We start from the raw sequence: 14,037 nt of genomic DNA, 5'->3' as shown, positions 1-14,037 counted from the left end.
TTATCAAAAATGTGAATTGGAGTCCTATATACACCTAGCAGGGCTTCTTCACTTTCCCTAAGGAGGCCTCTGGGATTGAGATGTACCCCATTAAATGCCAAGACTCATTAGGTATATATGTCACGTACCCAGTTGCTACATTACTTTTAAAGAAAGTAGCAGATAATTCAAATTGAAATAGGAGAAATTTATTCAGAAATTTTTTTCAGAAAAACACAACCTAAATCCCTTGAGGATGTAAAAGAAAGTTCTAAGCAGAAGACATTTTGAGATACTTTGTGAAAGCATTTTTTTTAGTCTTAATTTTGCATTTGGAAGGCAGCTATGCTCACCACTATACCACCAGTGCTTAATGTTGCATTTGATTAGTGAAATTCTTGGAAGTTTTCTTACTGCCCTCGGCTTCTTTACAGTGCTGCCTTGTTGCATATGGATCAAGCAGCATTGTACAGGGCTATGAAGGCATTGAGACCTGTTCTTCATGATATTTGAGTGGTGTTTATTGTTCCAAGAAAAGTGTGAAAAGCATATACTGTTAGATTGACCATATAGTTGGGATTCTTTGTTTCGAAGAGAATATATATATTTAATTCTAGCTTCCTTATATAATAATAGATATATTTGCCCATTTAATTTTTATAAATATCAAATACTTTAAAAGGATTGGGAAGTATGCTTTTCGAAGGAACCCTTCATTTGTTCATTCATTCATTTATTCATTGAGTAAATATTTACTGATTACCAGATGCCAGACATTGTTCTGGGTATTTGGAACATATTAATGAAGAAAACAAAGATCTGGCTTTGTGGAGCTTGCATTCATTCTAGTGACATATTAAGTAAATTGTGTATTGTGTATTAGGTGATAAATGCTATTTTTTTAAAAAGAGACCATCAAACAGGATAAAGAGGATTGGGAATAGGGCAGAGAGTGGTAGAGGACAAATTGCCAAGTAATTGAGTGGTTAAAGGAAAGCTTTATTGAAAATGTGATTCTTAGGCAGAGGTTTGAAGGAGGTGAGGGGGAAACTGTGCATGTAGACATTTTGGGGAGAAAGCTTCCAGCAGAGAGAACAAATATGCAAATCCTCTGAATTATTCTTTATTTAAATCCAGAACTTGATCTCATCAGTTTTAGAAACTTAAGTGTTAGTTGGTTGATGGAGTTACTAGTAGGCCATGTTGGGAGCTGACAACAATTTGAGACCTTTATTCTTAGCCCTTTATGTCTAAATTTCCACTGACCAATTGAGTTAACAATAATTTAGGCCATGGTTTACAGTATCCCAACTTATGTACAAAGATTTCTACTCAAAAGTCAATATATTGTGAGAGTCGAAATAAGTTTTCTGGTGATTCAAACACCAGTTCCCCTGTCTAAGATTTCCTAATCATAGAGATGATCTAAGAAACCAAATTAGTGTGGAATCTTTGCAGAGAGAGAATGATTTGATGAATCAGGCAGGGGACAGATAAAGAATGCTAGAATCCTAGGGGAATGCACATGCCAGTACCCCAGTCAGTATTACTCTCCAATTCTATAGAATCCACACTTGCATGTCATTGTTCAACATGCATTGCAATGTGTGGGCCAAGTTTGCTACTTATCAACTAAATGCATTTTATAGTACTTACCATGTTTTGATTTTTTTTTTTTTATCACATCAATAATGTGTCTCCAAATGACTTTGTAAGGGGGCTATTTATTGGCCATTTTCCAAAACAGATCTCACCTGAAATCATCTGCTAGGGTCTTTCTGGAACCTTTTTTTAAAAGTAGAGTTTATTTTTTAGATCAGTTTCAGGTTCAAATAAAATTAAGTGGAAAGCTCAGTGTGAGTTCCCATATACCACCTTCCATACACACACAGCCCACTTCCATCCTCAGCATCCCATACTAGAGTGATCATGTGTTACAGTCCATAACCGTGTGCACACATCATCATCACCCAAAGTCCATAATTTAGGGTTCTTTCTTGGTGTTACACGTTTTGTGGATTTTGGATGATGTGTGCAGAACTAATTTTTAAATACTCAGGATTATACAGCTATATGCCAGGAATGTAGTAGGTATTATACTAATAAAGGGTAGTTGGTTTTTTTTTTTTTTCATTTTTAAATAAATATTTAGAAGCCTTTTATATTGTAAAATCTATTATTTTTACAAGTTTTTTCTTTGTTCTTTTCTTTTAGAAGATAAACAGAGTTGTCTTTGTTGGAAACTTTTTACGTGTCAATACCCTCTCAATGAAACTTTTGGCATATGCACTGGATTACTGGTCAAAAGGTCAACTAAAAGCATTGTTTCTAGAACATGAGGTATGGTAGGAAAATGTTTTTTGTGAATTTTAATAGCATGTTTTTTAAGAGACAGGGTCTTGCTCTGTCACTCAGGCTTGAGTTTAGTCGCACAATGATGGCTTACTGCAGCCTCTTCCTCCTGGGTCCTCCCACCTCAGCCTCCCAAGTAGCTGGGACCACAGGTATGCACAACTGTGCCCAGCTAATTTATTTTTATTAATATTTTTTGTGGAGACAGGATCACTCTTTGTTGCCCAGGCTGGTCTGGAACTCCTGGCCTCAAGCAATCCTTTGTAGGTGTGAGCCACCGTGCCCAGCCTTAGTAGTAGAATATTGGTTCCTTCACGTCAGTTTCAGTTGTGGGGAAGAGAATTACAATAACCTGTTAGGCACCCCCACATTTTTTTGTATTCATTTACTACATGCAGTTAAATTCTGATCTGAGCAATTATCAGTCCACATAATGTTTTGGATTAACTTAACTTGAATCATTTTGTGATCAAAGTCAAATGGCTGTATTATTACAAATTAGTAACAGAGATTCAAATTATTCTGCTCTTAAAAGCTTCCATGTCTTGGCCGGGCGCGGTGGCTCACGCCTGTAATCCCAGCACTTTGGGAGGCCGAGGCGGGCGGATCACGAGGTCAGGAGATCAAGACTATCCTGGCTAACACGGTGAAACCCCGTCTCTACTAAAAATACAAAAAAAATTAGCCGGGCGAGGTGGCAGGCGCCTGTAATCCCAGCTACTCGGGGGACTGAGGCAGGAGAATTGTGTGAACCCTGGGGGGCAGAGCCTGCAGTGAGCCAGGATCGCACCACTGCACTCCAGCACTCCAGCCTGGGCGACAGCGAGACTCTGTCTCAAAAAAAAAAAAAAAAGCTTCCATGTCTCATTGTCGTTGCTCACACAATACAAATCAGAATGGTGTGCCCTTGTGCAATTCCACATGGCATGCAGTGAGAGTGTCAGGCACAGCCACAGGAAGTTAGTTTGTTTATTAAGTAAAGGGGAGAGGGTGCAGAATTGCTGTTACAGTCCTGGAAGCTTTAGTGTCTAAAGGCCACACTTTTAGAATACATATTTCAGTGTGAGCCTGTAGTCCCAGCTACTCAAGAGGCTGAGATGGGAGAACTACATGAGCCGAGGAATTCAAGGCCAGCCTGGGCAAAATAGTGAGACCATGTCTCTAAAAATAATAATAATAAATAAAAATACATATTTCAAAGGTGTGTAGATATCAAGAATACAGATTCAAAAAATTTTTTATAATAGCTAACAACGCAGAAATGGGTAGGTTTCCAAATATTATTAAACAAATAGATTGTGCATAGTTGTGTGTTCTCAAGTGGTTAATATTATATGCTAACTTAAAAGCTGTACTACATAACAGTTATTTTTAAATTATACAGGGATACTTTGGAGCAGTTGGTGCACTTCTTGGGCTGCCAAATTTCAGCTAAAGCATCAGGTCTCTCTCTCTGCTAATAAATGTCATCCAAGAGGAACTAAAACCAGAGGCATTATTACTGCATTGTTTGTCACTGGGAACCAAAGGATAAAAGAGTAGCATAAGCTGCTGAATGTTGCCATATTAAAGGAGAGAACTTGGTAACGTGAAGTATTTCTCATTGAAATGCTTTCCCTTTTGTATATAGCCAGTGTTAAATCCTTAAATGCAATACAGCCTCTGATTATTGAGCTTCCTCTTAAAAAGATTTTTTTATTTTATGTAGCCAACATTGCAGTACTGTATGCTCAAACACAAATCTTAACGTCTCAGAAATGTTTAGCTTATGAAAATAATCGACTCTGAATATTTGTTACAAGTCTGTTTTATGTGTTTTGATTACTAGTGAGCAGAAAATAACATACCCTGTATTCAAAATTACTGAAATGGCAATCAAAGATGATCATTTTTATGTGATTTTAGAAATGTTAAGGCAATACTACTAATTATTGTAGGTTTTTTTTAACGTATCACCCAAAGCATGTATGTGATCCTTCCCCATTAGTATCTTTTTCTCAAATGCCATAATTAACTGAAATACTATTATTAAATTTTCATGAGAATTCTAAAATGAATCCTGGGAAATGCACATTTGGTGATGTTGCACTTTCTGTATTTTACAGGAATTAGTCAATACATATTGAAATGTTTAATATTTTAAGATTGGAGGCTTAATTACTGGGAATCTGTCCAATGAAGTCCTGGGACTATTGTAATGGAATATGATTTGAGTTCACTGTGCTCTTTTTGTTTGTTTGTTTGTTTTGGTCATATATACATTCAGAACTTTTATTTTAAAACAACCACAATAACATTAATAATAGAAAATTCATCTGGAAATATTGACAATCTAGTCACTGAAAAATGGGAAAACCTCTACCATGCCTTATTATTACCCTTTGCTGTTTGAGGAGCCAGAAATAGAGGTGCAGTTAGAGGAAGGTCACTTTTTCCAATAAAACCCACTCCATAGCCATGTGGATTTTTATCCAAAGGCTCAACAACTAGAGGGAATGATGAGAACTGATAACTAAAATACTGTTATTGGCAAGGGTTTGAAATGTATAAGAACCTAGGAGGGAAAGGAAGATTGAGCAACATAGGAAAAGGGGAAGAGAGGCTGAGTGTCACCAACGTTCAATCTCCATTTATAAAAATACTGCAAAACCAGGAGTTGATGGTAGAAGTGCACATGATCCATGGCAGGAGTAAATCTGTCCACCTCCTCTAACTCTCTGAAAACTCTAGAGTTGGAGCAAGTCTTCCATTTGCTTGTTATCCCCTTAAAAGAATGCCTTCCACTTCCCAACAGCCCCCATCAAGGGACCCCAAGAGGCCACCATGCTCTGATCTCGCACTTTCTTTCCTATTCCACTTGCCTGAATCTGGAGTGGGGTTGAGCCCTCTGCCTTCAACCTTAAGATTTAGGAAGTTCTTTCCCCAACTGTCTAACTTGGAAAGGTAGATGAGTCTGAATTTTGAAGTAACGAATGCAAATTCCACTCAGCAGAGGCATTGTTATTTATGTATATAGGGATAGTGGAATGAGTTTTAATAGATTCTATCCAAAAGGGGTTTGTTCCTCATATTTCCTCTATGTAGGAAGATGTGTCTTGGACAACTTTATCAGTATCAATGGAAAAATGATAGGCACTACAATGAAATGGCAGGATGCCAATATGAGATCTTTCAGGAATAATAAGAAATACAGTTTGTTTGTATAAAATAAACTAGCTCAAATAAGAAAGTTTTCAACGACAGTGATAGTGTTCATTTGTAAGAGATAGTTCTAGAACCTCGATGTCCAGTGCAGTAGCCACTACCCATATGTAGCTGTTGAGCATTTGAAATGTGGTTAGTCCAAATTGAGATGTGCTCTAAGGGACAATAAAAGGTTAAATATCTCCCAATTTTTTGTATTGATTACATGTTGAAATGTTAACATTGGAAATATTGGGTTAAGGAAAAATATACAATTAAAATGAATCTTGGCCAGGCGTGGTGGCTCACGCCTGTAATCCCAGCACTTTGAGAGGCCAAGGTGGGCAGGTCACCTGAGGTCAGGAGTTTGAGACCAGCCTGGCCAGTGTGGCAAAACCCTGTCTACTAAAAATACAAAAATTAGCCAGGCATGGTGGTGTGCACCTGTAGTCCCAGCTACTCGGGAGGCTGAGGCAGGAAAATTGCTTGAACCCAGGAGGAGGAGGCTGCAGTGAGCTGAGATTTTGCCACTGCACTCCAGCCTGGGTGACAGAGTAAGAGTCTGTCTCAAAAAAAAAAAAAAATGTATCATCTGTTTCCAATTATTTTTAAATGTGCTTACTAGAAAAGATAAAAATCACACATGGTTCACATTTTATTTCTATTAAGATAGCACCGTTAAGAACATAGAGCTTTGAGGCATTGTGGTATTAGAACCAAATCTATTTACCACAGTGAGCTTACAGGGAGTTACTTGAGATCTTAATAAAAAATTATAATCTTTGGCAGCCTTCATTATGATTTTGTGTTCTTATTATTCCAGTAATTCTAGATTACATATGGGAAAAGCTAAGAGCCACAGTGGTGAGATGGTTGCTCACTCTAGCGGGTAATTTCAGTTTGAAAGGATAAAATATAATGAATCATAGTTCACATTAACCAAAGTACAGTGATGAAATAACTTAGACTCTGACCATTCCATTTTTTCTTAAAGATTGCCATAAATCTATAGATGTTAATACAGTATTTGCCACAGGTATAAAACTTGTAGTTACTATCATTCAATTAAGATTCTTATCTGTACAGATATATAAATCAGAAACTTTTAAAATAAATTGAACTAATGGAATTTTGGCTCAAATATTTAGTCACTACAATGGAAATATTAAAGCAAGGAGCATGAAGTCATTGTAGGGTTTTAAAATGACTACTGACTGACATGAATTCAGAGTTTCAAACAGTCTAAATTATAAAAACTTTACATGCTTTTCCTCCTAAATAACCACTCTAATAATTCATACGTTCATGTCTTTAGGTAAAGAAAACTGAATTTTAAATACTTGAGGCTGGGTGCAGTGGTTCATGCCTGTAATCGAATATAAGAACTTGAGTATAAAATTTGAAAACTACATAGGGAAATGTCTTTATCATGCATCTCTTGATAGTCTACTGAAGACTCTCTATTAAGTAAACCTGTGGTCTGTAAAAAAAAAAAAAAAAAACCCATAGTGATACTTACCTTGTGTAATGTAAACAATTTTTTAAGCTCTTTAAAGTACATCTAGATTTACTGGTAATGTATAGAAGTCAGTTTTATCCCCAAGCATTTCTACTTCCTAAACCATTAGCAAGAGACTCAAAACAACTTAGACCTCCAGTGTTAACTTGCCAACATAAAAATCTGAAAAACATTGTAATCACTATCAAAAATACAAAAGAGAGAATAAATTCCCAGGTAAAAGGCTTTACAAATTTTGGAACTATTATGCTTTTGTTTACTAAACATTGATCCTTGTAGTAATTCTGCAATATTGCCTCAGACTCCCACAAAGTTTCAAAATAGTTCATCTATTAGATTCCTGTAACATTTATTTGGGATAAACATGGTTTTGTTGCTGCTGTTCATAATAGAATAAAATATTTAGCTTTGATGGTTCAGATGTAATACAAAGAAATAACTAAGTTTGGGCCTGAGATAAATGTGGTAAAGCAAGAACGCAGAGATGCTGTAATGGTGAGTGAGTTTTATAGCATTACTGAGGACCTGAAAACTCGCTGCCAAGGATTCTTTGAAGGTTTTGTTGGCCGGAAGAAGTGTCTCTGGAATCCCACTCCTAGCTCTTCTTGAATATTTGAAAAGAATTAGATAAGGGCCATGGGGACCCAGGTCACCCCACCTCTTCTTTTCAGTTTGGCTACAACATTGGTGTCATCAGTGCTCCTGAGACAGTCATACCGGACTTTCTCAGTTACACTTTGAAAGAGAGGCCAGAAGACTCTCCCTCTGAGGTGTTGCTCATGTCCCCCTGGCCCTTGTCTGTGGCCATCTTCCCCAATGGTGATATGATTGACTCCTTTCTGTTGCACTCTTTGTCGACCACTTTGGCAGGTGCAATTCAATGCTTATAATTTGTTGGCTATCACTGGTTGCCTTACGGGATTCTGCAAAAAAGCTGAGTTGGTTGAAATGCTGATCCTGGGCCACTAGATTACTGGTTTATAATGCGGACTCTGCACAAGTTTTGTGCCCATGTACATTGGAGAGATCTCGCCTACTCCCCTTTGGAGTACCTTTAGTGCTCTCAACCAGCTGGGCATCATTGTTGGTATTCTGGAGATCCAGATCTTTGGTCTGGAGTTCATCTTGGGGTCTGAAGAGCTATGCCCAGTGATACTGGGCTTTACCATCCTTCCAGCTGTCCTATAAAGTGTAGCCCTTCCGTTTTGCCCTGAAAGTCATAAGTTTTTGCTCATTAACAGAAAGGAAGAGTACTAATGAGATCCTTCAGCAATTGTACGGGACTCAGGATGTGTCCCAGGACATCTAGGAGATAAGAGTGCTAGGATGATACAAGAAAAACAAGTCACTACACTGGCGCTCTTTAGAGTACCCAGCTACCAACAACCCACTGTCATTTCCATCATGCTCCAGCTCTCTCAGTAGCTCTCTGGAATCAATGTTGTCTTCTATTACTCAATGAGAATCTTCAAGGATGCAGATGTTGAGAAGCCAATCTATAGATTCGTGCAGGAGTGGTTAATATCTTCTTGACTGTAGTCTCACTGTTACTGGTTGAAAGGGCAGGAAAAACTTTACATATGATAGGTCTTGAGGCATGGCGTTTTGTTCTGTCCTCATGATTGTTTCTTTGTTATTAAAGGATGAGTATGGTGGGATGAGCTTTGTCTGTAGTGGGGCTATCTTGGTCTTTGTGGCCTTCTCTGAAGTTGGACCAGGCTCCATTCCCTGGAATACTGTGGCCACACTCTTCAGTTTGCAATAGCAGTGGCTGGTTGCTCCAACTGGACCTCCAACTTTCTAGTTGGATTGCTCTTCCTGAACAATTATTATCTAGTTTAAATGTGTTGTTGCTTTAGGGTCATGGCATGCTTATGTATTTCTGTTACCATCTGACCATGGTACTATGCCAAGTTCTCTTAGGGGACCTGAATCTTTCCAGTAGACCACATTTGAAATAGTATGAATCAACTGGGCACAGTTCCCAACAACCCAAAATACATACGTACTTCACTGAAGCAGATCTCATGATTCCATTGACTTCATTTCTAAAATTGGACTTTGAGCAGCCAATTTCTAAGGATTAAAAAGAAACTTTAATGCATTGTAGACCTCTGTACACAGAAAAATCTTTGTAACTTTTGGGCTTAATTTTCATTCTTAAAAAATCTGGTAACTTTTTCAAATGCAAGGAGCACTGTCAGTTTGCTGTGAGGCTAGGCAAACAACACAAGATACAGAATTTCCCATCACCACCACCCTGACCCCACGAGAAGATTGCCTTTTAATTAGAGACTTGTAGAACTAGTGCCTTTTAAGTTCTACACTCATCTTTTCCAAAGACTATTAGTAAACTTGCCATGTAATTTGACATGGCAGTTCCTTCCTCAGCTACTCTAATAAAGTTGGAAATTAGGTGGTCTCTTAGTTTGGGTAAAGTCAGTACTATTGCCAGTAATATACATGGTAATTGAAAGCCCTTAAAGTGGTTCAGATTATTTGCCAAATATTAGACTCTATAAAAATTTCTGAGGTTTTTTTTTCTTTTACCTTTGAGTGTACATGTGATTGCTATAATGTAAATACCAGTCCCTTCAAGACTGTTTTTATAATCAGAATGATGTAGCACAAAGTGAAAAGGTTTTCCTCTTATTCCAGCAGTATTCTTGCCTTCAAAGAGTAGTCCATTACATCTTGCCTTGATTTTTAAGGTTGTTTTCTTGGATGGAAAGCTTAGCTGGATAGTAATTTCCATATGTTCTTTATAACCACTCTGTATATTATAAGCAAAGTTTTTTCATATTTTATTGTATCCTTTTCTGTTGAGCACTTTATGCATTTTAGTCTATTGCATTTGAGAACGTAGTTTAGAAATTCTTTCACTGTTTAAAGCCATGTGAAAACTGATAGAGGATAATGAAAATGAGTGTACATTATTTTGAATTTAACTTAACTGTTTTATGGTGGGTGTAAACAAAACATTAGAAATATATTATCTTTTTGTGATAATACTCTGTGACCTCACTTAAAGTGATCTGCCATGAGGTATCCATGATCAAGTTTATGTTTATTCTAATACCTAAGGAATTCAGCCAACTTTGTTTCTATCATCAGATAATCTCAGAAAATAGTGTGTTTTATCTATGTTACTGCCTCTTTTCAATATTTAAGAGAATAATTGTCTTCTGGTTTCTACTGAGCCTGGTAGTAATCACTAAAGACCTAAAAAAGTGAGTAATTCTTTCCTTCTGTTAAGAGTATTTGGATAGCCCATTCACGATAATGGCGGTATGAAAATGAATCATCCCAGCTTTTCTGACATATCTAAATTTTGAATAATTAATTTCCACTTCCAAAAAATTCAGGTGTTTTCTCAGAGCAGTCACTACTATTTGCGTTAGTCCTGTATATTCAGTGAATGTGAGGTCATATTTGGTATCGTATTAGAAGTAGTGTTGGTCACTGGTCTTGCCTCTTTGAACATTATTTTCATTTGTAAAATGAGGGAGTTGGTTTGTTATGATGGGAAATGAGTCAGTTTTCAGGGTCCTGAGAAAGCTGCTTCATTCATGGCTGTGTTTGGGATAACTAAGGTAATTTTTTTTTTCAGGTATTTGGTGTCATGTTTTGGAGTTAATATTTCGTGCTTATATAATTTTTAAGTTATTACATAATTTTTATTGGTATATATTTTGTAGGTACTAGGTATTGGATTCTCACCAAACCAGTAGAATGGTATTCTCTCTTAATATGTCATTGCCTGTAATGGCCAGGTAGATATACCTTAAAGTAATATGAAAGGTTTTATATGTATATTAAAATGTTTATACTTTTAAATCTGTAAAGGTTATCTGGAATTTTTACTGTGTTAACTTCAGAATTATATGGGCATTATGACTTTTTCATTGTACAAAAAAAATTATTCATAAATGTTGAAATACAGGTGTTCCTTGACTTACGATAGGGTTATGTTCCAGTAGACCCATTGTAAATTGAAAATACCGTAAGTTGAAAATACATTTAATACGCCTAACCTATTGAACATCCCAGCTTAGCCTACCTATCTTAAATGTGTTCTGAACACTTAATATTGGCCTTTAGCCAGGCAAAATCATCTAATACAAAACCTATTTTATAATGAAGTGTTTAATATCTCAAATAAGAGTATTGTACCACATATCGTTAGCCCAGGATAATATCAGAATACGAAATTTGAAGTACAATTTTTAACTGAATGTGTATTGCTTTTGCCCCATTATAAAGTTGAAAAACCATAAGTCAAACCATTTTTAAGTCGGACTGTTTGTGTTACATATATTTAGTGGCCCTTTTTAAAAAGCTGTTTCTTATTTCTGATCATTGTGAGGGGGGATAGATGTGGGAAGAATCATGTCTCTACTAAAAATACAAAAAATAGCCAGGCTTGTTGGCACACACCTATAGTCCCGGCTACTCGGGAGACTGAGGCAGGAGAATTGCTTGAACCGGGAGGCAGAGGGCAGATCATGCCACTATTCCAGCCTGGGCAACAGAGTAAGACTCTATCTCAAAAATGAATGAATTTTCGAGACTGTCTCAAAAATGAATGAATGAATGAATGAATGTGCTATGAGCTGATACTGGGATTTCAGGTACCACAGTTTGTGCTGAATGATATGTTTGGGGTAAATCAGTTTTTTTCTTACAGAATTTCGGTGTTTTTGCTGCACCTACCACTAATTTTGCATTTAAAAGAACAAAAGAGGAATGTATTTTTCAAAGGAGTCAATGAGGTTAAAATCAAGATTTTGAATGGTATAAATAGCAACTAATTCAGTTGTAGGATATTACTGAGTTTTTTATTTCTAAATATGTTTCTTTAATACATTGCAGTGCTTACAGTTCCAACAGCTTTCCAAGAAAACATTTCCATGTTTGTGTTATTTGTAAAGTATACATAAATAATGTAAAATAATTTGGGATTATCTCAACTTTATATTGTATGTCTGAATTTCATCGATGTTGTACCTGGCTCAGTCAATAGTTGTCACAGGTATTAAGCCATTTTGGAATTTGCCACTTTTTTCTGGGTAACCTGTTTTAGTTTAGTTTACAGCACTTAGAAATAGAAGGTAACTTTATAGAAGTAACACCGGTATCCTAGTCTGCTTGCCCCGAATATAATTAATAGTATTAGGATGTAAGTGATGTTAAGATGGTTTTTACTATTTTTTGTACACTGTGTGCTTTTACTTTTTATTTAAACTACAGCGAAAAACTGATTTTTTAACTAAAATTGAATGGCGTTTATCTTAATGACCAGTTATTGACCAAATCGTACTCAGAAGATGTTATTATGTCCCAATCTAAGGAATCCTTTAATTTGGGGATTAATTTTACTTACACATGCCATTTCAGTTTAAGTTGCCTCATTCTATTACATCATTCTTGTCAAGTCTAAGCTTTATCATGTCTGAATTAACACTGAATCTGTGATGTAAAAATGTATGATGTGCCATAAATTTTATTCATAATAAACTAAGTTATAGCCTATTGTAATCTGTAAAACATTTCTTGTAAATTACCTAATTTATTTTTTCATTTATGTACAGTATCTTATGTAAATTTGAAAAATGTTTGCCATGGCGCATTCTGTAAACATTCCCGTATTCTTTTCCTTAATGCTTATTTGCATGAAGGTAACTTGGGTTTTGCTTGTTTGTATTGGATAACCATTAAGCCAACTTCAGTTTCTCTGCCTTTTTTTCTGTAGTTTAACCATTTCTAATTTTGTTCATATTCTAAATAGATGTTCGAATCATACTTTTTATTTTCTACTTTCTAAATAAATTATCTAAGTTGTTTACTATGTGTACCTTTTTATTATTTACCTTATGTATTCCCACATTTTCACTTCGATTAAATGCAAGGTTGTGATTAGTTCTGTGAGAGCAGGAACTTTGTAAAGTCTTGTTCACCTCTAGATCCCCAGTACCTGGCACAGAGAAGGCATTGATGAAATTCAGGACTTGGATATATTAAGATGTGAAAACTTGCCCCCCTGAGACCATGTTATCCTGCATCAGAAATGAATATTGTTGGCTTTTTGGTTTTGGGTTTGTTTGTTTGTTTGTTTTTTTTATATAGTCTCTTTGTTGACTGAGCTGGCTTGTAGTTGGTGCAGTCATAGCTCACTGCAGCCTCAGCCTCCCAACTAGCTGAGACTACAGGCATGCACCACCATGCCTGGCTATGGTTTTGTTTGTTGGTTAGGTGTTTGTTTCTTTTTGTTTGTGTGTGGTGTGTGTGTGTGTAAATGGGGTTTCACCATGTTGTCCAGGCTCTTCTCAAACTCCTGGGCTCAAGTGATCCACCCACCTTGGCATCCCAAAGTGTTGGGATTACAGGCTTTATGGAGTATGTGAGATGTTTTGATACAAGCATGCGTGTGAAATAAGAACATCATGGAGAATGGGGTATCCATCACCTGTTAAGTTTGTTTAAAAAAATCATCTTAATATGTGAGGCAGTAAGTTGGAAACTTGACGGCTGTGTTTTCAAATTGTATGATTGTCGTGGCTCCAGGCATAGTTTTCAAATCATATTATTGTCTTTACTTGGAGCGTAGAGGAATGGTTGAAAACATGAACATGACTACCATGTGACATGTGAAGTACATATCCTTTATTTAAAAAAAAAAAATTAGCAAGAACTAGGATGAAAAAAATCTTAAGATCTGGACTAAAGGAGAACATGATGCAGTATGGAAGAGATTTGAGGTGTAGGTTAGCTATTCAAATGTAGGAAGTACTGCTGTCGCAAGCACTTAGAAATAAGCTCCTAAAGAGCATACATTCAAGGCTACACACTTAAGTCTTTCAGTTAAATAAACTTTCCAAGGAGGGAAAAGTCTGTACTGGAGTCAATATACAGTGCTATATAAATTTTGAAAGTGGCCAGGAGCAGTAGCTCACACCTACAATCCCAGCACTTTGGGAAACCGAGGCAGGTGGATCACTTGAGGC

General features: G+C 36.5%; 1 protein-coding gene and 1 pseudogene across 1 annotated transcript in view; both read left to right on the top strand.

Moving 5' to 3' along the window:
- Window positions 1-12,879, top strand: part of PANK3 (pantothenate kinase 3) — a 30,329-nt gene extending 17,450 nt beyond the window's left edge. Inside the window, exons 6-7 of the mRNA XM_054486979.2 lie at window positions 2,194-2,319; window positions 3,716-12,879. Coding sequence (XP_054342954.1) covers window positions 2,194-2,319; window positions 3,716-3,766 — 177 coding nt within the window. The 3' untranslated portion in view covers window positions 3,767-12,879. The remainder of the gene's footprint in view (window positions 1-2,193; window positions 2,320-3,715) is intronic.
- On the top strand, window positions 7,651-12,879 carry LOC129036073 (solute carrier family 2, facilitated glucose transporter member 3-like; annotated as a pseudogene).
- Window positions 12,880-14,037: the final 1,158 nt, after the last annotated feature.

Source organism: Pongo pygmaeus, chromosome 4 (assembly GCF_028885625.2).
Source record: "Pongo pygmaeus isolate AG05252 chromosome 4, NHGRI_mPonPyg2-v2.0_pri, whole genome shotgun sequence".
Taxonomy (NCBI): Eukaryota; Metazoa; Chordata; class Mammalia; order Primates; family Hominidae; genus Pongo; species Pongo pygmaeus.
Note: the sequence above shows the minus strand (reverse complement) of the source record. Positions and strands in the feature narration are given on the sequence as shown.